This window comes from Chiloscyllium punctatum, chromosome 12 (assembly GCF_047496795.1).
Source record: "Chiloscyllium punctatum isolate Juve2018m chromosome 12, sChiPun1.3, whole genome shotgun sequence".
Classification (NCBI taxonomy): domain Eukaryota; kingdom Metazoa; phylum Chordata; class Chondrichthyes; order Orectolobiformes; family Hemiscylliidae; genus Chiloscyllium; species Chiloscyllium punctatum.
The window spans coordinates 31,697,313-31,722,828 of record NC_092750.1 but is presented as its reverse complement, the minus strand read 5'-3'; the positions used below and the strand labels follow the sequence as shown (position 1 = coordinate 31,722,828).

The 25,516-nt window shown below is 38.4% G+C and overlaps 1 protein-coding gene across 1 annotated transcript; it reads left to right on the top strand.

Annotated features, from left to right (window-relative positions):
• LOC140483755 (uncharacterized) lies at window positions 1-24,063 on the top strand. The gene is made up of 4 exons (XM_072582277.1): window positions 1-513; window positions 13,262-13,409; window positions 15,626-15,787; window positions 23,009-24,063. The coding sequence occupies exons 1-4, from the start codon at window positions 429-431 to the stop codon at window positions 23,232-23,234; spliced, it is 621 nt and encodes a 206-aa protein (XP_072438378.1). The 5' UTR covers window positions 1-428; the 3' UTR covers window positions 23,235-24,063.
• Window positions 24,064-25,516: the final 1,453 nt, after the last annotated feature.

Sequence of the window (25,516 nt, the reverse complement as noted above, 5' to 3'; positions counted from 1 at the left end):
AGAGAGCAGGCTGTCTGCGGAAAGTAAAACATTGCTTCATAGTGAAACCACAGCTCATAGGCTGAGATTAACGAGGAAGTGATGCTGACGATAATGTGTGTGTGTGGTATAACGGCTGTCACGCAACTTTTGGGATTGCTCACTGACTTGACCTAACGGTTCGACTTTCTTGGATTAGTGGTTGTAGAAAACGGGCATACATGGGCCGACTGGGATCAAAGGTGTCCCCGTGAGATCGTGCAGAAACACCGCGAGGGGGGGAGAATCCTTAATCGTCTCCAGGAGTGGACTCGTTAAGGAACAGACTTTGAAAGCTCAAGAAAAAAAAAGGACCAGCCTCAGGTTTCGGCTACAAGAGGCAGAAAAGTGATTCGTCTTAAAACTAATACACGGAGTAATTGAGACAGTTTTTTAAAATAAGTTCGGATATGCAAACCGCCACTGAATCGTCCTTTAATAACTCAGTGATAGGGGTATTCTCAGAAGATGCAAACAGCGTCCAGAACCATAAAGGTGAGGGGGCATTGTGGGGTTTGCATTTTTGAATTGTCTGAATACAGAGATATGCGACTGTGTTTGCTGATGGTGCTGCATTTTTATCGCATGCTTTCCGTTTAGACGCCATTGCAAATACCTGCCTGGAGCCGGTGTATTTGCACAGCGTTAGCTGAGGTAGAAACGTGGTCCCTTAAATCTTCTGGTACACACATCCTGCAGCAAATGATTTTACCCACTGTTATCGGGTGAATTACTCAATCCAGCAGCCGATGCAGACCAGTAAATCTCACTCATTCCCATGTACCTCATTGCCATTTAAGAGCATTTTGAGCATTTCCCATTTCATACACACCCTGCTTTGTCAATCCGAGTTTAACTTTTTAAACCAATTAATTCGTACAGGGGACTTATTGTTTTCCTTTTAAAGGCCACGTGGATTCTGAAAAATACATATTTTGCTGCAAATTGTTGGTCAAGTTAGTTAATTGGAATTTTTGTTTTAAAAAAAGAGAGGAACAGCAATAAAATTAGTGCGTTATCGATGTGTCCAGTTGAGGGATAATTGGGTGACACTGCTTGGGGATAGCTTGGCAGGGGGCAGTATGCTGAGCGCCCCCTCCTGATCAGATGGAGTAACGCTGCAGATGTTGCTCCTCGGACTGTCAATTGGAGAAAGAACAGCGACTTCTTCTCCACATTCCACTTCATACGACCCGCTAGCTCCTTTCTCATGGCAATAGGCTCTGAGCTGTTTTGCTGGAGACTTTGGAATTTTGTGAAGGATAAGCGGGGATATGAGTAAAGCATGATATATGATAGTTTAAGTTCAATGATTTTGAACGCTTTATTTTCCTTCAGAGAAGTAAACTGTTTTAAAACCATGCAGATTGGCGTCTCTTCCGTCTGCTTTTTATTAAAATGCAAATGCAATAGCAATTGTATATATCGTCTCTTTGAACAACTTCATTCTGAGTTTGACTCAATGGAGTAATTGCTTCCTGACGATTATTTTCCCAGATTAGGCAATTTAACACAGAAAGGGAGAAATCATTTGAGATATCATACACTCCCTTGTGTTGGAAAGGCAGTGTGGATGATATTGTATAGTAACGATATTTTGTTTTGAAACAGATATTTCATGCAAATATACAGAACTAAGATCTTCACTTCAGTTTCTTGCATTTAAAAGTGATCAGTTTTAAAATTGATGCATTGGAATCCCAAACCAGCAGAGTGTATCCAGGCTTTAAAACTTGATTATCCTTACGAACTTTGACCCAGACACAATGATAAAACTCAGCAGTATATGTTAAATCTTCATTCAGTTCCATACCACTTGGTTTATTTTTGTCTGCAGATGCTTGAATAGATGGTTTTATCTCTATCTCTAAATACCTTAATTGATCCATTTATTAGAAACAAAAATATTGTGCTCAGCATTGTGTAGGTGCATTTTGGTAAAATTTGGAATATTGGACTATTTTGATGAATTTCTACTTGATAGTTTATTAAAATTTGGTTTTTCAAATGTATGAAATAGCCCAAATTCTTACTGCTATTTCATATTTTTATTCCTTACTCAAAGTATATGTTGTACATGGCATGGTGCTCATGTAAATTACTGATGATCAATTTTACAAATACAGTATGGTTAAAGTGGGCTCAGAAATGACGGAAGACTGGGTGTTTCAATTTGTGACATGTTGGTCAAATTACTTTAAAATAGTAATATTTCTGATTAATTTGAGTTGTTGACCAGCCTGGCAAGCATCAAGCCTTCATGTGACTGTTCAGTTCTGCTGTTTGCAGTCTGGCAAAAATGATCTCATTAAAAATGGCATGTGAGGATCCTTGAGCAATTTGTTTGAAGTGGACTAATAAATTATTTAGCAATGCAATCAAGGTATCATTCTTAGGTTATTGATGCATTGTGATATTTTCAATAAAATTAAAGGTAATACACAAAATACGAGCTATGGAGTTTGGGGTAAAATATTACCCTTGGTAGAAGCTTGATTAATGGACTGAAAACAGAAAGTAAAGATAAATGGGACTTTTTTTTTCAAGTTGACAGGCAGTGACTAGCAGGGTGTTGCAAGGATCAGTACTAAGGCTTTAGCTATTTACAATTTATTTTAATGGCTTAGATCAAGAGACTTAGAGCAATATGCCTATGGTTTCTGGTGATATAAAGTTAGGTGGGAAGGTAAACTATGAGGAGGAGACATAGAAGCTGCAAATGGATGTAAATAGGTTGGGGAGGTGGTGGCATTGTGGTAATGTATTGAATGTTCCACAGGCTTAGGGTGATGTTCCAGGCCAATGAGTTCAAATCAGGGGATGCAATGGTCTAGTAGTATTATCGCAAGACTATTAATCCAGATGCCAAGGTAATGCTGTGAAGAAACATCTCACCATGGCAGAATTTGAATTCAATTAAAATTGAGAGTTTAATGATGACCATTGCTAATTGTTGGAAAAACCCATCTGATTCATTTACTGTAATGTCCTTTAAGGAAAAAATCTGTCATCCTTCCCTGGTCTAGCTTATGCATGACTCCAGACCTTCAACAATGTGGTTGATTCTTAACTATCCTCTGGGCCATTCGGAATTTTTTTAAAAAATCATTCTTATGACGAGGGCATCACTAGCTAAGACAGCATTTATTGCCCATCCCTAATGAATTCATGGTCATAATTAGACTCTTGATTCAAGATGCTTGTTGAATTCAGGTTCCACCATGGAAGGATTTGAACCCAGGCCCCCAGAACATCACCTCTGTCTTTGGAATAACAATAATACCACTAGGCCGTTGCCTCTCCAGATAGACAATACATGCTGGCCTAGCCAGTGATGCCCACATCCAGTGAAATAAAGAGGAAAATGTGAGGCAACAACAAGTTATCAGATGGAACATAATGTGGCTAAGTATGAGGTTATTCACTTTGGCCGAAAGAAGAGCATAGCTGTTCAGAAAATTAACATACAGCTACAACTAGCAGTTAGAAAGGCAAATGACATCCTGACCTTTTACAGTTGTAGAAAGACAGGGTTTTGGTGAGACCATAGCTAGAGTACAGAATTGGTCTCCGTATTAAGGAAAAGATATAATTAAACTGGAGGTAGTGCAACATATGTTCACCAGATGTATTTCCTGTGATAAGAATTGTCCTATATACAAGGTAGAGTAAATTAGACCTATATTCTCTGGAACTTAGGATATTAAGAGGTGATCTCATTCAAACATATAAGATTCAGAAAGGAGGAGAAAGTGAGGACTGCAGATGCTGGAGATCAGAGTCGATAGTGTGGCGTCGGAAAAGCATAGCAAGTCAGGCAGCATCCGAGGAGCTGGAGAATTGACCTTTCAAGCATAAGCACTTCATCAGGAAAGATTCAGAAAGGCCTTGACAGGGGAGATAATGGACAATGCTTTTCCCTCACTAGGCTGTCTAGAACACAGATGCTAAGTAGGGGGAAGGGCATATTCCTGGGATAAGGAACAGATCATTTAAAACTGAAGTGAGAAATTTCTTCACTGTAGGGGTAATAAATCTTTTTAATTCTAGATAGTTGTGGATGCTCTGTTGTTGAATATATTTTAAGCAGATTTTTGCTGTCTCAGGAAATCAAGGGATATGAGATGGAAAAGTGGAGTTAAAGCCAATGATAAGTCATTCTATTAAATGGAAGAACAGGTTCAAGATGCCAAATGGTCTACTCCTGTTTCTTTTTCTTGAAATCTTGTATTTTTTTATGATCTGTCATTGCCAGTTGATATGTAGTTGTGCTTGGCATTGGTACAGTCCTTGTGTGTTGAAGGCTGATGATTGCAGAGTTTATTCTTGGTGCCTGGTAGCAATGTCAGACAGATGTATTTAACTATAAAGTGCTTAAAACTTTCTTTTGTAAATACTGTTGAATGAATGACATAATAGATCACAAAACCAATTCTTCAGTTTATTTTGAAAGGAATTGTAGAAGCTTACCTGGATTTTGCTCAAGCTGAAGTAAACAGCCTTGAACAGTAATTGGGGACATTTCAAAGTAGCACAGAAATGGAAAATGAAGTTCAAACAGTAAAACTTTAAATATACTGGATCATAGTCTGTAACACACATGAGCAACACAGTCGCAGGTAGAGGAGAAGTGAAATAAAGAAGGGACAGAAACCTTTGGTCAATTCAGAAGGAGTTTGGACTGGATGTAGAGAAAATTCCTTTAGTATGGAACTACCTAAATAACTGGCAGAGCTGGATGAATGCCAGTGAAATGGAAGAATAATAAAAAGCAGCATCTTGACACTTGAAGCAAGTGGTTTTGTACAGAATGAAATCAGTCAAGGTCCCAGGTACCGAGAGTATGGACGTAATAAAATGGGTAGAAATAATTAGGGAGAGGAAGAGCACTGCCAAATATTATTCACCCAAGAAAATGTAGAGTGAGAGAACCAGGATGGAATATCCGGGCAAATCATTCATCCCTTCATCAAAAATTCTTACTTAGGTATAGTCTCCAGTTTACCATCCAACCCAAACTCAGAAGTGAATAGTATTCTTAATTGACTTGCAAACCTGGCCAGTGCCACTTAGCTTAGATTGTACTTATACTTCCCTGAAAAACTTCCATTTAGAATATTCATTGCTAATGTGTGAATTATTTAACAATTTTGTAACAAGCTGTCAAAGAAGAAGACAAGGGTTACCGGCCAGGAACAAGCAGGTGGGACTAGTTTAGATTGGGATTATGTTCAGCATGGACTGGTTGGATCGAAGGGTCTGTTTCTGAGCTGAATGACTCTGACAAACAAGTCGTACAGTAATCGCTTATGATTGGTGATACTAAGTGCTTTTTATTTAAAAATAATAGTTTATGATCAATCACCAAATAAAGTCTCCTATTATACCACTAGCTCCTCTTTAACTGGTCTACAGATTGTCAAGTTGTCTAGATCAATAAATATAGATTAATAGATTAATATAAACTAATGTGCTTAATTTTTATTGGACACATTATATAGTTGACAAAATTAATAGCATTAGAAGGTAATCTGTTGGTTTATACGTGCTGGAAGTTAACAATGTTCTAGAATTTATCCAACCTGATATTGAGAAGTTGCACTGTTAGTGGGTTACTTACTTTCCCTGCAGCAAATGGTGTTCACTTCTGGGTGGCAGAGTGATGAACATCCACTTGTGCAGTTATTGACTATTGCTCTTCAATGCTGTGGCCTGGAGTAAATATACCTTATGCAGCGGACCTAGAATTCAAAGCAACTGACTTAAGTTGCAACATTTCTGATCTCTGGAAAACCTGTGTATTTAATTAATGTTCTGGATGTTTTATGTATACAAGCCTTTATGAGAATTCATCTTGAAGTATTCCTTGTGTGAGGTGTATACAATGTTGTGAGTCTGCCTGATTGCTACACTTCTTTGTGTTTGGCAACCTGCACACACACATCAGTTGATTTGCTTTAATGTCTGTTTCATAACTTGTAATATGTTTCACTGTTTAAATAAACTAACCCAGGGTTAAATAAACTAACCCTGACAAGTGATTGATTATTAGACCATTAGCATGACCTTGGTTATAGCCAAAAGGGTGGCAAAGAAAATGTAATTAAGTGTAAGGGCAAGCGTAATTAATGTTTATATTGAGGGCAGTTTAAGTGGAGCATAGACACCACATTTGGACCAAATTGACTATTTCTGCATTGGTAAATTTCATGTAAAATGTACAGTTAAATAAACAATAATACAACTGATCAGAATTCCAGTTGTGAAATTGTATCTACTTGAACAAAAGCATTGAATTTGACTGGAACAGTTGTACTTAATTTGAATGTTGTGTTGCTGGAGTCTCATTAGGATTGCAATTTACTGCACAATGTAGTATTAATTAGACAGACAAAAATGAAGATGGAGATCTTCTATTCTGTGCTAATTTGTTTATCCTCCAATTTTCAACATAGTGGATTACCTACTCTTTAAATATTTACATAATCCAGTCCCCAAAGAATTGTTTGAGTGTGTACAATCAATCCCACTTAAATCTCACACATCTATCCATTTATATATCAGAGCAGAATTTACATTGTGGAAATAGGATGGAAATTGTTACACACATGAACTATGGTCAGCAGAAGCTGAAGGAAAACCTTCTGATCTTTTGATTAGACAATTCCTAACCTTCCACATTCAATATTGATTTCAACAATTTCAGTTTGCAGCCTGTGCCCCCATTTTTTCCAAAGCCAGCAGCTGCTGCTGATATACTGTTTCTATTTACACCTCCTCAAGACCCATTTTTAGTTTCTTTTCTTGTGTCGTTGCCATACATTTTGTCATTTAATCTCTCCTGCCTTTTGTCATTTCACAGACACTTCCTTTTGGCCTTGTTCTCTCCACTCCCCATTTCCTGCCTCTCTATTTGTTTAAATCCTGCTACAACTCTTAATTTATCCACTTTGCTCCTGTTGATGCCGTTTTAGCTGTTGACTATTTCCAAACTTTTACTTATAGCTTCACTAGGTTGTGTCAATAAAAGTTCATTAAATACTTCACCAAAAATCTGACAAATCAGGAATAGTGGTAAGTGAGTCTAATTTTTCAGGAAGTATGTATTTTAAGTTAGAATAGATTAGATTCTCTACAGTGTGGAAACAGGCCCTTCAGCCCAATCAGTCCACACCAATCCTCCAAAGAGTAACCCACCCAGACCCATTTCCCTCTGACTAATGTACCTAACACTATGAGCATTTTAGCATGGCCAATTCGCCTGACCTGCCCTCCTTTGGATCTTTATGAATAATCAAACTTGATCTATTAAACAAGTTGCAGTATTAATTAGTTGGATTACATTGTTTCATTTCATTTGAATTAAGTCTTAATTAATTAGTCTTTTATTTAATTGAACATAATCATTTGCAAAAATATTTTAATTACGTGTGACTTTACTCCAAGGTCAGTTTCATACATTTACATGTTTGAGGTATTGATTTTGGATCTCCAGATTTTTTTCGTTCTTCTGTGGCCAGTTTTTAAGCAAAGGTTCACAGACCATAGAAGGTCTACAAGTGGATTTATGAGATCAATCAGATTTCTATCTAAATGAGGCTTGCCTTGAATGTGTTACAAGCCCAGTGCCTCGAGACTTACCTATCATTTTGATGGATTTGTTACCTTTCCAACATCAGTGTTTCTTATGATGATTACCACTAGCTTTCTTTAGCCTGCTGACACGGTCTTCCTGAAGTTAGCATGAGGTTACCTTAACTGTTTCAATCCAATAGCCCAGTGCAAAGACAAGTTCAATATGTCATTCTATTTTGTTATTTTAAGTTTTCTGTACCTGGGCTATGACATGGAATGTTGTACAGGAATGAAACAATTTCACAAGGGAAGGCACAACTGAACAAAAAAGATCATTGCTTATCTCATATAATCTAATTCTGATTTTTAAAAAAACAGACTTGAAACATTAACTCTGTTCTTTACTCATAAATCCTGCCTGACATTGCTATTTCTAGCATTTTCATTTCAGAACTTGGATGTCTGCAATATGATGCTTTTTATATGTACTTCATTCTGTTAGATCTTAGTCCCTGCTGGGCTGATGCCCAGTAATGTTGTTAGACATTATGGAAATGTATATTGCATATTGAAGCTTACTTTTTAAAGTAAGTTGAAGGCATAGCAAGGAAAATAAATGAAAAGATGAACAAAAGGATTCTCTTTTAAGTTTAGTAGTAAAATGAGGTACGCATTTCTGTGTTTCTATCTCCCTGTACTGTTGAATGAATTCAAAATTGTGGTGGGCGATCAAGAAGAAATGGGCAACAGATGAAAAATCTTTCACACAGTCATGATCAAGAAGGAGTTATAACTTGAGATTCCCAGCATTTGGTTAGAAAACAGCTTTGAGACCAAGTTAACCATTTGAAATATGGTGCAATAGAGGCATATGCTAGAACAGAAAATGGTAAAAAAAAACTGAATTCTAAATGTGGCATTTACATTTCACAATGTAAAGTGCTTTTATCAGCAGACTATCGATGGAGAATAAAAGGAAATTGCAAAAGTATGGTGAGTTCCATTACCACAATGTTCTGCATGACTACAACCCTTTTAAAACCTTTCAGTGCAGTCATTCCTGTAAGAAACGTTGCAACTTATTTCTGTACATCAATGCTCCAAGGATCAATCTAAAATAAATTACTGGATTATCTGCTTTTTTAAGCTCTTTTGAGGGATAATTGTTAATCAAGACACTGCAAGAAATCTCCAAGTCATGCCTCAGTTGTATTAATATGGGCATTGCAGTTTAACAGATTTTCACAGCCAATATTAATCTTTTCAATGCTAGTAGATCATATTTCACTTGTGTTAACTAAAACAGCATTTGTTGGAACTTGGAAATTTTACTGTAAATGGTAGGAGGGCCTGTTCGAGAACATAATAGTTAATGTTTTGAGTTTGATGCTATTCCATAGTTAAAAATGATAAATTAATGAAGTAATTTTGATAGAGGAAAAAGAAAATGTGTAAAAACTATGATCAAAGGGTGAAATTAATCAAGAACCTGAAAGCCTGTTAGAAAAACAAAGCGATAGAAGTTACTGAAGTGACATAATTCATAAAGCTTGAAAAATTAATTTTTAGACTTTACCCTGAAAGATCATGGAAACCAAGAGAATATTTGCCCACTATTGCCAGTACAAATCAGAAGTGTCTCCATGGGGTAAGATGTTGAGAGAACAATGGGTAAGGTGATGATTCTGGTTATTCTGTTTGGGGAGAACCGTTGGAATCTCTGGGAGTGTAATGTATTGTTGATACAGCCCTAGTCATTTTGGTGAATGGCTTTTGGAATAACCTCTGATTTCATAGGTTTTTCTAAGCTACGTTAACAATATTTCAGTTTCAAGTAATTTGGGACAGATACTTAGTTTATGCATATCTCTTGTGACCACAAGGCCAATACTCTGCTGCTATTTCGTCAGCTTTTGTGTATAAGCAAGGAAATGAACCAGTGCAGTGACACCAATTAAATTTCTGTGTTTCTCCAAATACCAATTGATGACGATGGAACTATTACGCAGACAGTGCAGACTGCAGTGAAGAATCATGGAAGTAAAGATAATAAGTCTGCAACTGACAGAGCATTTTCCCCCTTATTCCCATGACTCCAGTTTTGCTAAGACTCATTGATGACATGCTATAAAATGCTACATTGATGTCAAGGGCACTCATTTTCACTTCACTTCTTGGGTTGAGCTCTTTTGGCTATGTTTGGAACAAGGTTGTAATGAAATTGTGAGCTGAGTTGTCCTGGAAGAACCCGAACTGAGCATCAGAATGTAGATTATTGCTGACTAAGTGCCACTAGACAGACGTGTTGATGACGCTGTCTGACACTTGCTTGATGATCAAGAGTAGCTTGCTGGGACATAATTATAAGGACTGGATTTAATCTGCTTTTAGTGGACAGGACAAAGATGGACAATTTTCCATATTGTTGGGTATATGCTGATGTTGTATCTGTAATGGAACAGTTTGGCTTAGGACACAGCTAATTCCAGATCACATCTTCAGCACTATTCAGTACTTTAGTACTGCTGCTGGAATGTTCACCGATTCCAAAGCCTTTGCAGTCTTTGGTGCCACCAACCATTTCTTGATATTATGTGGAATGAATTGAATTGGATTAGGACTGGCATCTATAATGTGGGGGACATTTTGGAGAGGTCAAAATGAAGCATTCACTTGGTACTTCTCAATAAAGATTATTGCAAATGTCTCCGCTTGATCATTGGACACTGATGTGCTGGGCTCCGCTAAGATTGAGGATCTGAACATTTGTGAGTGGTTTAATCATCCACCACCATTCATGATGGATTTAGCAGGACTGCACAGATTGTATCTGATCTGTTGGTTGTGGGATCACTTATCTTTATTCATTGCATGTTGCTTACCCTGTCTGGCATGTGCTGGTTGTGTCTTCCCCAGGTCAGCACCATTGAACAAAATACTGGATTAGTGGTGCTGGAAGAGCACAGCAGTTCATGCTGCCTGAACTGCTGTGCTCTTGCAGCACCACTAATCCAGTATTTGCTTTCCAGCATCTGCAGTCATTGTTTTTACACCATTGAACAAGAGTTGATTACTCAGCTTATTGATAATGGTAGAGTGGGAGATGTGTCGAGCCATGAAATTACAATTTGTTGTTGAGTACAATTCTGCTGATGGCCACCAGTGCCTCATGAGGTCCAATTTTGAGGTGCAGAACTGTTTAAAATTTATCCCATTTAGCATCATAACAATGCAACACAGTACAATGGAGGATTTCCTCAGTATGATAATGGAACTTGGTCCCTGCAAGAACTGTGTGGTGGTCACTCCTATCATTGCTATGGACAGTTACTTAAGTGAAAGATCTATTGGTGAGGAAAATGTCAAGTAAATATTTCCCTCTTGTTAGTTCCCATACCACCTCCTTTGTTATCGACTTTTCATATCACCATAACATCTGTCTTAGGATTCACAGTGTAGAGTTTTGGCCAGAAGCTAAGTTTAATAGATGCCAAATATATTATTACATCCGAAAATATATTGTGCTGATGATTAACCTTTTGTGTTATTAACACCGTCGTGTTAACTGCATTAAAAGTCACATTCTGTGGGTGCTGGAAATCTGAAATAACAGCAGAAAGTGCTGAGGCGTCTGAGCAGGTCTGGTTGCATCTGTGGAGAGAGAAAAACAGTCAGTGGTTCAAGTCTAGTGTGACTCTTTACTATCTGCACTGTGTGGCTACAGAGATGATTGCTGCTTGGCATATAACATTTTCTGATGTATTCTTGTACATTGTAAATTGACGTTTGTTTGTTCATCTCATGATGTTCAGTTCAGTGACTTCCTTCTTCCTGTAATAAATTCACCTAAACCCTGAGAATTGTGGATGAAAAAATGGTGAAATTTGCTGAACAGAAGTTCCAATGAAAATCTTCTTTTGTCTTATTAAAAATGTTTACTGCTCCCAAATATATTTTAGGTATTAAATCCTATGATGACAATTGCCAATTTGACTCTGATCGTATTCTCACAAGCCCTCAATATGAAGTCAGTTCTTGTAATTTTATTGAGGCTGATGCTGTTTCATCGCGTTTTTTAAATGAAGTATTTCTGAAATGTGCCTGGCACAATCCTCTTGGAAAGCCATTGGCACCTCTCATGCATGTACATAAATATGTTCTTAAATGTGTGGAGCTGGGCTTCCGAGAGCAGCAGACAGACCATCCTTATAGTATCTTGAGTCGTTTAATAACTCTTCACTTCATGTAAGAGCATAAATAGGAACAAGAGATAGCCTTGATAGCTGCCCAAACCTGATCTGAAATTCGATAAGATCATTGATGGACTTGTACCTCAAAACCACTTTCCTGCCTTAACCCTATAATCTTTAATTTAGTTATCACTGAGTAGCAAGATTCAAATGTAGAACTGAGTTCTGTGGTTTATTACATCACAATGTTTTTTTTAACTAGTGGTAGGTGGGTCATACTTTCTTGCTGATGTTATATATAGTGTCTTAATGGTCAACATGCTGTCCAGTGTTGGCATAATCCACATGGGAGCTAACAACATCCATCTCCTACCTCTGTGTACCTCTGCATAGCCTGCTCCTATGCTTTTAGATTCTGCCTTCGGTTATCAAGCCTCTTCTTTAAGATCATCTGTTAAAACTGCCTCAGAATCAACAGGTGCAGACTTCAGAAGATAACAAAACATGGAGCTGGTTTAAAGATCCTTATTTTTGAAAGGAAAAATCTGATTGCAAAAGTTGCACTTTCCATTATTCTTGCTCATGATGTGTTTAATAAAGATGGTGCTGACAGATACATGCAGTTTCAAACATTATTTTGAAGGGGTTCAATTGTAAATTTTTCACCTGGACCACTTTTGGACATCGTTTAAGTCTTTCCAGTCTATAGGTCTGATCTACATGTTCACCTGTACATGACTGCGCATGTTATTTGGAAAACAGCAAAATTACATTGGATGCCAAAATTATGCTAATTGATAGACAGGCAGTTTCAATGATTAATATAAATCTTTTGAAAAAGCCGATTAAAAGATCAAAATATCAGACTTGATCAATAACTGGAACAGAATTCAATTGTACTAATGCTAAAAATACAATACTTATCTCAAGCATATGGAGAGAAATTGGACAACATTTTAAAAGTGGAAAATGCAAATTTCCAATGTTGAATTGCACTATCCTGCTCTGTTTCCTTGGAGACCGATAGCAGAAGTTAGTATAATCATTGGTCATTGTGAGCTGATGTGCTTCCTCATGTTATTTCAGTCAGACCCATATCCTGTTTGTCTTCATGGCATGTTTTTATCTGAGCTGTGTTTCACTTCTGAAATTGTTATCTGCTATGAACTGGACTTTCAACCACAAACATTCACACAATTGCTTTATTACAATTTGTTAGTGTCTCTCATCTTTATACATATATATAGTACAAGGAAATTATTTATTTATTGAGTTCTTCCCCAGTTGCCTTCCATTCCATCTTGCAAAATTCTTACTTTAATGTTCACCATTTTAAATTGTGAAGTATTTTCCAGAACTCTCAACAAAGAAATAGAAGTGCATCATCCTTTAATGGTTTGTATTTTGTTTTCTACCTTAAAGATAAATTGGAATTTTATGGAAGGTAACTAAGTAGAAGTATTATTGTTTTATTTCAGCTATTTCAACGTACGAAGACTTTGGTTTTAAACTAGCAGTGATTGCTTCCATTGTCAGCACAGCTGTAATTTTATTGATGAGCGTGGCTTTTTTAACCAATTGTCTGATCAAATGTGTGAAGAAGAGTGAGAGAAGGAAACAACAGAGGTAAGGATGTATTGATGAACAATTGATTAACTGTGATGTTGTAAGGATTATAGTTTCCCTGCTGTGAATTTCTCCCATTTCATCTGTTAGAATAACAGAATCCATTTGGTGTAGAAATTTCACTCATTGAACCCATAATGACCCTCCAAAGAGCATCCCACCCAGACCCAACACCCAACCACATCCCTGTAACTCTGCATTTCGCATGGCCTCTCCAGCTAGCATGCACACTGTGGGCAATTTAGCATGGCCAATCTACCAGTCTGCACATCTTTGGACTGTGGGAGTAAACTAGAGCATACAGAGGAAACGAACGCAGACATAGGAAGAATGTGCAATCTCCACACAGACATTTGTCCAAGGGTGGAATCGAACCTGGGTACCACTGAGCCACCATGCTGCCCTGTTTGTGCCATGTTATTCTGGACTATTAGACAGGTGACCTCAGCATGAGCTTAGACAATGAGTGAGGGCAGACTGGCTGACTGTAGGAAGAACCAAAACCAAGCTTGATCATGCCCATATAAAAGTAGTGCTCATTGGTTAGCCACCAGCAGCAGGAACCCTTCCCACATTCAGCTTCATAACCCAATGTTGACATTAATAACAATACTTCCATTAAGCAATAAGACATAGGAACAGAAGTAGTCAATTCAACCCATTGAGTCTGCACTGTCATTCGACTGAAATAATGCTGATCTGATAATCTTCAACTTAATTTCCCTGCCTTATCCCCATAAATCTTGATTCTCTTACTGATTAAAAATGTGTCTCAGCTTTGAATTTAATTAATGACCCAGTTTTAACAGCCCTCTGTAGTAAAGAATTCCAGATTCACAACTCTGAGAGAAGAAATTTTTCCTTCATTTCTGTATTAAAAGGGCTATCTGAGATTATGCCCTTTGACCCTAGTCTCCCATAAGGTGAGGTAACCTCTTCACATTCCCTCTTCATTAAACAGTAACATCTCATTTGCCTTCATATTCACTTTTGAAGTAACTCCACAGAGGGCGGTATCCTATCACCAAGTCACCCTTTATTTACACATGGACAGCCCTTGACACTGATCCAGCTTCCTCAGAGCCAGCTCTAAGAGTGAACAGAACCTCTGACACCTCTGTTTATTTTTTTTTCACTCATATATTGTGTGTATCTCAGTGCATGGACTCAGTGAAGACACCAGTGTGTCTTATTCAATAAAATTTGATTCAATATTTCTGCTGCGAGGACAAACACCCTGGAACCAGTAACAATCAAAGCCCGATAAAGACAATGCTTATGTGAGAAAAGTGAAGGAGGGGGCACTGGGGATTAAATCAAAATAGAAACTCTGTTTTAAATCTATCAGCCAGGGCTCCCTAATTGGGGCGGTTAATTTGGTCCAATCAGGGATCTCATATTCTGAGGTCCATCGGCTGACTTCATTACAATCACTAGTCTCCTCTCATTCTTCTAAACTTCAACAAACTTACTAAATCTTTTCTCATTAAAAAAATGCCCTCCTAACCCAGGATCAGTTTAGTCAACCTTCTCTGGTCTGCTTTCACGGTGTCCATTGTTACATCAAAGGAGGTCAACTAATTCAGCCTAGACTGGAGATATTACATATTTATTCAAAAGATTCTTGCTTCAGTTTAGACATTTAAATAATGTCTTGTGATGAAACCACATTGACTTACTGTTGGGTTTGGCTTCCCACAGAGTGAGTTAGCAATATATACGGGAACAGCGCAGAAAATTAGCTTTGTGGTAGATGATCAGCAGTGATCGAGAATGGCTGAGTGGTCTACTCTCTTCCCTATGTGTCTAACTTGAGTCAGGTTCTAAAAGGTGAAATTTCATGCACTTTCCTTCAGGAAAGTATGAGTCAAGACAAAAAAAAATCTCTGAATCCTTTTCATTATTTGGCTGCACAACTGAGCCTTCCTCACATTCTTTAATGGCACAAAATTATTTGCAAGTGCAAAAGGTAAGCTTTCAAAAATATGGAGGAAATATCGACAATCTACAAATTTAGAAACTGATGGACTGGAAAAGATCTCCTGCTCCACTTGACTTTATTTCGAATGCCTTCTTCAAATTCTCATTTCCCCCCCACCCAAATTTGTAGTGTTCAGGGGAGAGGTCAAAAACCAAATAAATTTGCAGGTTGTTTGGGGGCAACATATAATTTTGTTTGAAACGTTATTTTGAATATGTTCTGTAATATTTTTCAGACAATTGCAAACCTGGTACCAGATTGAATGTGATGTAATGGAAGGGTCAAGAGACGTTTTCCATGGACACAAAGGCAGAAACAATAACAACAATAAACTCTGGGCTAGTACATTAACAACAGAATTAGGAGTGGATGGTTTGGAGAATATCAGATTTTCCAGGTATTTGTTTTTCTATCTGTGATTGCCAAAGAAGTTGTTGAATGTAAAAGCAACATTACTTTAAGAACATATGTCTTCCTTCAACTTACAGTCAAATAGAAGTCCCTGTTAGTTCAATTGTTGAGTTTATTGCTTGATGTGAATGAAATTAGCCCACAAGAAGCTTTGACCATCCAACATTGGTCACGTGAGAAGGAATTAAAAATTCTTATTCCTTTTTCAGTGATCTTTACTAGACAGTGAGGTGGTTTCAATTGATGTCTCATTTCAAAACTACCACCTCCTGGAGGATAATAAGCCAAATGGAATTATAGAGAAATATGCATCAGTGCTTTCCTTGAATAGAGAGTAAAGTGTATCAAACACCATTCCGCTACTACAAAAGAATGCATACAGATGTTTATAATCATTCCCTGCTACCTTCTATATTTTCTGGGTTTTCCAGAAGCAATAGAGTAAAAACACAGTTGAAGTGAACTGTCATCTTAGCTGCAAAATAGAAAGCCCTGTGCTGTGGAGCTTTGCTCAGTCAGCGAGTTTGATAAGCAATTAAATAGATTACTGTGTAAAAGTGAGGTACTTATACGGAAGTGTGATAGAAGTTAAATGATTTCATATATGATGGGTCACTTATTGAACTCTTCCTTGATGGTCACAGCAGAAACAGGTTTAAAAGTAGCGACTGCTAGCTGTTCCTGCTGGTCCTAAAGAGTTTGTGGCAGTGTGGTATGCCAAATCTCCTGTTGACACTTTTTTTTACTGCCTTTGTCCTTGAATAGAGAGCTAGCTCAAAGGTCAAGTCCAAGTGTTTGCAACAAAAGAATATTTTTCCAAAAAAGGAGTCAGGCTACTCCATTCAAGCCTTAGAATGATGTGAATGACTGCTGTATAACATCACAAGAAAGATCACTTTAATTACTCCTGTACTTGGTTATCTTCAGAGAAATGTAGAATTCAATCTTGGTCAAAATAGTATGAAGCAATTTATTTTCAGTTTCTTTGTGGGATGTGAGTTTTATTGATAAGTAATGCCCATTCCTAATAGCCCTTGTTTTGAAAATGTGAGTGTACTATACCTTTATGAGAGTTAAAAGCTGGCAGTGACAGTAGCAAGTGTTCTCAATAAGGCACAATATTACTTGTGCTCCAGCTACTGGAGTAGCAGGTTGCCTGGAAATGACAAAAAGACAGATTCACATTCGGCCAATTAGTTTAAATTGTTCCCTGAAAAAATACCAATTTCCAATCAAATTTTAATTGAGTATATTGACAGTCTTAAAAGCCAATGACACAATCCGATACTTTGGGGTGTAAGTCCAAGGAAAATTAAACAGTTGGGAAGAGAACTGCCAAGCCCAGCATGTAAACAGACTGCTTAAAAAAAAGTTCTCTTAAAAGATACCTTTTCGATCAGCAACCTGTGACACAGAAATTCCTAAGAAGAAGACGACACAGGAAGATCCAAATAGAAGAACTGAAAGCTGCTTGGTTTTGAGATAAGAAGTGTTGTTTTATAAATCTTAATTTGGAGTTTTATCGGACTAGTATTATAGAAGGGAAGGCAAAAGATAGGTTTGAGTAAGGACTTGTGCGTAGCTGCTAGTTAACTATTCTCTGTTATACTTTAAGAAGTAAAGTTGTTCATTTTTACTTTGAATAGTTCTTGGCCACTCGAATTTTGACAGATTACTGCACGGGATAAATGTTTTCTGCGTTGCTGGTTTTAAATTAAGCAGGAGGGTTTACTCTGTGCTGTAACACCCTTGAGAACATGATTGTGAGCCACCTTCTTGAATCACAATAATCCATGACTACAGTTCCATAACTTTGACCAGTGATGATGAAGACCGTGTTGTAGTTCAAAGTCAACCTGTATATGTGACTTGCAAAGGAATTTGCAGGTAGTGGTGTTCCCATGTATCAGCTGCTAATTTCCTTCTAGGTGATATAGATTTGTGAGGTCCAGTTGAAGGAAGCTTGGTTAGTTGCTGGAATGCATCTTATAAATGATGCACATTATTGCCGTTGTGTGCAGAAGATGAAGGGAGTGAATGTTTAATGTTTATGCTGTCAATTGTGGGTGGCTTGTTCTAATTGTTATGTGTGGTTGGAATTACACTTTTCCAGACAACTGGAGAGTATTCCGTCACACCTCTGACATGCACCTTGTAGATGGAGGACAGGCCAGGAGGGTCAGAAGGTGGGTAATTCACCAGAGAACTCCCAGCTTCTGACCTGCTCTTGTTGGTACAATGTTGAGGATATATTGCTGGTTTACTGAGTTTCTGATCAATGGCAATCTCTCAGAATGTTTATAGTGGGGGATTCAGCTTGTTAATTCCATTGAAAATCAACAAAAGTATTAGTCAGAGGAGATTGTCTTTGTCTTTGCCTGACATGCTAGTGGTGTGAACATTACTTGATACTATTCTGCCTAAACCTGAATGTTTCCCAGATCTTGCAGCATGCAGTCAAGTTCTGCTTCGATATCTGAGGAGTTGCAAATAGTTCTGAATACTACGTAGTCAGCACCAAACATCTCAAATCTGCCTTTTGAAAAATGGAAGGTAATTGATAATGCACCTTAAGATGCCTAGGATACTATCCTGATGATGTCCTGATGCTGAAATAATTGGTTAACAAACAACTACAACCCTTTTCCTTTCATACAAAGACATGACTCCAGTCTGTAGAGCTTTGCCCTGATTACCATTGTCATTAGTCTATAGACAGTAATGATAATGGTTGGAGGTGTGGGGGAGGAGGGGTCAACAAATTTGTCATAATGCATAACCAAGTTGGAAATGGATCAATGACAATAAAAGATCACTGGATATGTATTTCTATGGTCAGTTAGAGATCGGTGGAGAGGATGCATTTTTGGTTTTGTCATATTGAAATTAGTATAGGGTTTAAGTACTTCACGTATGCAACTTGCACAAGCGCTGTTTATTTACCAGTCTAATGTGCAATACATTTGTTTTAACAAACACTTCCTAGACTTTACTGCCACAGCACGAGCTCTGCACGTGCCCTATTCTCCTGGTGATCTGGTGTTTTTGACCAGAAATGAGTATGCAATCAGTCAAACCATCAATCCAATGAAGGATTATTGTTCAGTGTGAAAAATTGCACAATTATCTTTGCTTAACTTCTCGCATTTTAATAAAGTTTAAATTTGCACTGCATGTGTTAAGGGCTAAGCACCAAGTGTCAGTGGCCATCTGCCCTGACAGGTGCTGGGCCACCAAGCCCTCAAGAGCCTTCGGCACTAGCCAACTGATGACTCTGGTAGTGAAGGTGCTGGAGCACATGTCCATGGTATGGTAAGCAGTACAGCAAGATCCTGGCCTGTTAGACATTTTCAGTTGGCAATATTTGGTTCAGAGTGATGATATCAAACTAAGCATTTGCCTCTTTATGAAAAGGAAGTATGAGGTTAAAAAAAATTCTCTAGTGTGTTTTGACTGACTACTAACCCCAGGTTAATGGAACCCTAAATATGACTGTGGAAGGGCCTTATCTGGTGCGTGAAAGTAAGGGAACATCTCTGGGACACTCTCATCAATAAACCCCACGACCCCATGGCCAAACATTTCAACTCCCCCTTCCACTCTGCTGAGGACATGCAAGTCCTGGGCTGCCTCCACCGCCACTCCCTCACCACCCGACGCCTGGAGGAAGAATGCCTCATCTTCCACCTCGGAATCCTTCAACCCCAGGGCATCAATGTGGACTTCACAAGTTTCCTCACCTCCCCTCCCCCACCTTTTCCCCAGTTCCAAACTTCCAGCTCAGTACTGTCCTCATGACCTGTCCCACCTGTCAATCTTCCTTCCCACCTATCCACTCCAACCTCCTCTCCGACCTATCAGCTTTACCCTTTCCTCCATCCACCTATTACACTCTCAACTTCCTTCTCCACAGCCCCACCCATCCCATTTATCTCTCCACCCATGAGGCTTTCAGCCTCATTCCTGATGAAGGGCTCCTGCACGAAACATCGATTTTCCTGCTCCTCGGATGCTGCCTGACATGCTCTGCTTTTCCAGTACCACTCTAATCTTGACTCTTATCTGGTATGCAATAAACCCTGAAAGGAGGATAGACTCTGACAGTAGATGTCAAGCCAACTTGGGCAGTGACAGACTCCTGAACACAGGAACCTAGAAGATGATAACAGACTCCCACACTGGCCAGCTTACAGCAGAATACAAAATACACAAAATTGATGTACTGGCATTTCTGTCACTGGACAATCAGATTTAGGACAACTAAACATTGTGGAAGGTAGATCTTACAGTGTGGAAACAGACCCTTCGGCCCAACAAGTGCACACCGACCCGCCGAAGCACACCCACCCATACCCATTCCCCTACATTTACCCCTGCATCTAACACTACGGACAATTTAGCGTAGCCAATTCACCTAACCTGCACACTTTTGGACTGTGGGAGGAAATCGGAGCACCCAGAGGAAATCCACGCAGACACGGGGAGAATGTGCAGACTCCACACAGTCAGTCGCCTGAGGCGGGGATTGAACCCAGGTCTCTGGCACTGTGAGGCAGCAGTGCTAACCACTGTGCCACCCACCGTGCCGCCCACTGTACAACTCTGCTGGGGTTGGTGCTAAATATGGTATTTGGTTTCAAATGCCTCTAACACTAAGCGTTTTCATGTGTAGAGCTGGTTCATAGCAGCATGGTTGTGATGCACATTGAGCGTGGTGAACTTCACCAAATACAGACACCAACTGCAGAAATCCTTGATGATGCTGTTGAGGAGCTATATGCGATTTTTCAAAGAAATGTCAAACACCATCTCTAAATGTGAGAGATTGACTATAATGAGGGACTTGATGTGAAAATTGGAAGTCAGGCTTTGGCCTGGGTGAATGTAGTTTTAGTGGGGAAAATATTAAAGTCTAGCTAGAGCAAATTAGGGGTCTGGCCATCAGCTGGTATTGGGCCAATGTGGTGGAGACAGAAAGATGCAAAGAGAAACTCTCCCAATTGACAGATAGATTGATTCCCTAAGAACTCCAGTATGTTTGAACAATACTCAGAATGAAAGATGGTTTCACCTAGGAAAAAGGTACTAGCTTGAGAAAGATGCTTAGCTGCCATAAAAGCTGTGTTGAATATAATGTGCCCAAGAAACCCTGGATAACAGCGCAATGCTTGAAACTGATAGAAAGTAGCAGATAGACAAGACAGAGGGACCATCAAAGAGTGCCTTACGAGGAGCTCTGCAAAAAATGAAACATACTTGCAGAACAGTCAAAAGAATTGGGCTAAAAGAAAGGGTGCAGACTGTAGAAGATGAAGATCATAAGGACAACTGAAAGAAGTATGCCGAATATTTCACAACTTTGTCAAAGAAGCATAACTGCTGGCAAGATGTAAAAGCAGGTTGAACAGGAATATAATCTGAAGTTAATTAAGTAAAGGAATAGTGACATCAATACTGCATCCAGTTATATGGTCCATATGCATGTTATACAGACTGTAACTTGGGGAGAGATGGAACCAGAAGCCAGATTTGTGAAGATGAACATCCAATTCAGAAGCTGGACATTAGCAAAGCAACAGTCCTTGATGGTATACTTACTGAACACCTGAAGACCTAGAGCTGTGACTGCTGTCAGAGCCACAAAATAAGTCATGGAGCTGAAATGGAGACATGAAATTTGACCAAATAATTGGCTGGTAATATTGTCAAAAGGTGAAGGTAGCTGAGAGTATCCATATTTACAACAATGAGCTTAATGATAATGTCACAAAAATGCTGCTTGAAATGATCAAAGGCTCTCAGACATCAACACACAAGAAATAACTGAGGAAAAGTTCTGTTTCACCATAGGCAAAGGGATATCAGATGCCATTCAAGTGCTGGACAACATAATTGGAAAGCATGTGAAAAAAAACAACACGAGAAGAAAATCTGAGTGCACTTTGTAGATGATGCACAGGCGCCACATGGTAAACCCTGTGGGAATTTTAAATACAACATCACCTAATCTGGCTCATTCAAAAACTTTACAAATGGATAATGTGTGGTGTGTATATCAGGTGACCAGACAGAGCCATTCAGTTTGGCAAAGGTGTTAGACAAGGACACCTTCTTTCACCACTACATCTCAGGAGAAAAACTCACAAAAGAAGTCAGCTCTGCTGTCCCAGAACATCTTGGAATGACTATTGATAGTCACAACTCTAGAGCAATAGGAATGCTGATGACACTTCTTTGATGGCCATTGATGGATGTAGTGGCTGAAGAGCTGAGCAAGTCAAGTCTGTACTGACAGTGGAGCATCAACAAAAATACGATATACTTAATGAGAATTTATGGTGAGACCAGTGTGACAATTCAGTCCACAACCATTGTGAAGATGGATGTATTTCAATTGCTGGCATTGATGGGACAGAGACACTGAAATCAAAACAAGGTTGCCAATTGCCTGAAGCTCATCTGAATTAACATTAGAAAAAGTAGAATATTGCATTGAATGGGTGCAAGAGCTGTCAGGAAGAGGTTTGCTACTGTTGAAATAGGGCTCTGGTGAAGAGTTATTTGCAGTCAACTGGGAAGTGCAAAGAACCAATTAATTTGCTCACAGGTGAATCAGATTCCCAGCTCATCATGGGCTTTTAGCTGAAGAGAGGAGATGGAAATTGAGAAAATATGACCATGGTCAAAAGCAGGCAAGAGTTTGGTGTTGGTAACGTGCAAAGATAGATCATATTATAGATCATAGATAATATTACTGTGTGTAACAATTTGTATCCTATTTACTTTGAAAAAGAATTTCAAAGCTTACGCAATGGCATATAGTGTAGTGTGGTACAAAGCCATTTAAATAGTCTGATTCTAGTTTAGATCATTGCTGTTCCAGAGTTTCATCCTTAAGGTCAGGATGAAGTTTATGGTACTATACATTTATTCTATCACTTGCAATAATGAGAACAAATATCAGGCAGAATTTAAGCCAACAGGCTTATAGGGCATCCTAATTCGATCTACATCAGGTGAGGACAAGATCAGGGTTGGTAATATTGGCTACTTGCATTGGGAATGTACCAAGCTCATCCATGAACAATGGTTTTGGAAAGTAAAAGTGATGAATTATGTTTGAACATCAAAGAAAATGTTGTTTTGATAATGATTTTATAATCTTGATTGCTGTGAATACTGTTAGCTTTTATTTTATTGACTGCAGGTGGCAAGAGAAGATCACAAATGACTTTGAAATCACAGCAAATTGCAGGGAAAATGGACCCCAGAAATCTTTTCAACCATTGAATCCACAGGTTTCTAGAAAATACGAATTCACCGAGTCAGTGATTTTATTGGATCCACTTACTGACAGGCACATTGTTGAAACTGACAAATCTCATCAATCTCAACATAAATCTGCTCACTATATTCCGAGATATCATCCTTGACACAGGAATCGCTGAATGCCTGTCAATATAATGGTAACTGAGCAGACATGGGTACAGAACATAAATACTTGGAAATGACATGTGCCTTATGACTATGATTAACATATCAGCAGACTTGATTTTATTTAAATTTTATTGAGGAAATGTTTACGTTCAAAGAAAACAATGTTCACCAATGACAATCAGCCATTTCAAGGAACTCACATATCTGTTTGAAGATCATGAATAAACATTGGCTCTGGATTGGTATGAATAATTAACTTCGAATTTCTGTAGTGCAGTTCTTGAAGCATGGCAGTTATTATTTACTCCTCTGTAACCTACATACAATTATTGTATGTCTGGCTTAACGTCTGTTTAATGTACTTGTTAAACTAATCATTTTCATTATTATTCACATTTCTCATACAATTGCAAATTAAGCTAATGAAACCATTACCTCACTAGCTAATTTCAGACCTATCATATTTTAAGATGAAATGCAGCAAGTTTTTGTCACAAGAACGTTTCATCCAGTTATACTACAGCCAAAACAAGATAAATGACAGAATGGCATCATCCAAATCTTCTTGTTGAATTAACATTGGACAACTGCGTACATGACTTTTGATTAGCCTTATAACAAATTAAGACTTGAAAATAACTTCACACCTTGGAGCATACACATATACAGTTACTGTCAAAGTATCTTTGTGACTATTCATTTTGACCATAAGGGTTTCTTGCTATTGAAAAAGATGAGTGTGGGCCAGCTCTGTAAATGTTGAATTGTTGGTCTGCACTGTTTTATTTGTTGAAGCAAGATTAAACTTGATCGTACTAGTATTCAGCTGCACGTGTACAGTAGATTGTTCTAGAATCCCTCAAATATCAACCCTTGATCACATGTTGTTCCATAGCGACCATCATTCAGAGAGTTGGGATCAGTTTCTGCGTTCGTGGTGCTGACGAGCATCATACTCTATGCACGAACTCGTTATGGTCCTTTATCGCCATGTTATCAGGCTACCTGTCTAACTTGGATGAAATATAATCTTCTTCAGCTAAACGTTAGTGAAATCAAAGTTATTGTCTTCGATCCCCTGTGTCAAACTCCACTGTTGATGTCAGTGCCATTTCCTTATCCTCAATCTGTCTCATCTCACAGGCAATTACCTTGAGCTAAGCTCAGTGTCCTGTTTGACTGTGAACTAAGCTTCTGACCTGTTTCTGACCTATGCAAAACTGATGCAGATGGAGATCAATGCAAGCGAGGTTATCCAGTTGGACCAAAAAAGAATCCATCAGGGTATGTTCTAGATATTATGAAGTTAAATACAATGGATGTCCAAAGAGACTTCAGGGTTCAGGTGCATGGATCTTTAAAATGTCACAAACAGATGCAGAAAATAATCAAGAAAGCTAATGGAATGCAGACCTTTATATCAATCTGACTGTAGTAACAGGGATTCAGAAGTTATGCAAAACTCTGGTGAGACCCCAAATGAAGTACTGTGAGCAGACCTGAGCATCACATCTTAGGAAGGATATATTGATCTTGGAGGGACTACAGTGTAGGTTTACAAGAATGACATGAGGACTTCACAGGTTAAGTTATGAGGAGAGATTATTCAAATTAGGCCTGTTTTCTTTAGAATTTAAATGTTTAAGAGATGATTTGATCAAAGCCTTCAAGAAACGAACCGGAAAAGACAGGTTAAATAAAGATAAACCATTTCCGCTGGTTGGGAATTCTAGACTAGAGGGAATAGCCTGAGAATGAGGGTCACTGTGTTCATGAGAGATATTAAGAAGCAGTTCTACAAACAAAGTAGATATTTGGAGCTCTCCTTCACAAATGACAGTGTATGCTGGATCAGTTGTTAATTTTAAATCTGGGAGTAATAATGTTTTGTTAAGCAAAGGTATTAAGGGATATGGTCTTCAAGCAGGTGTATAGTGTTAGGCCATAGAACAGCCATGATTTCATTAAATGGTGGACCAGACTTAAGGGGCTGAATGACTAACTCCTGTTCCTATATTTTGTGTCAGTTACAAAGACTAGCTGCTTCCCTCTCGATAACATTTCCTGATTCTGCATCTATCTCAGCCTCTTTGGTCACTAAAAATTTAATCTGTCGATGTTTCAGTGCTTTCCTGACTGATTTCCCATCCTGAAAATATTTGTAAAAGAAAACACAATTTCCTTACTCCTGAAATAATTTTCCTGCATTTTGAAGTTGCATTTTCTGTAAAAATCTGATTCCATCTCTCTGTTCATGTGAAGTAAAGGTATTGAAATT

Bases quoted from the DNA above. Each gene is read 5' to 3' on its own strand.
- LOC140483755 (XM_072582277.1), top strand. From the start codon at position 429: ATGCAAACCGCCACTGAATCGTCCTTTAATAACTCAGTGATAGGGGTA. The intron at 13,410-15,625 runs GTAAGGATGTAT...AATATTTTTCAG, and splicing joins GAGAGAAGGAAACAACAGAG to ACAATTGCAAACCTGGTACC. The intron at 15,788-23,008 runs GTATTTGTTTTT...TATTGACTGCAG, and splicing joins GAGAATATCAGATTTTCCAG to GTGGCAAGAGAAGATCACAA.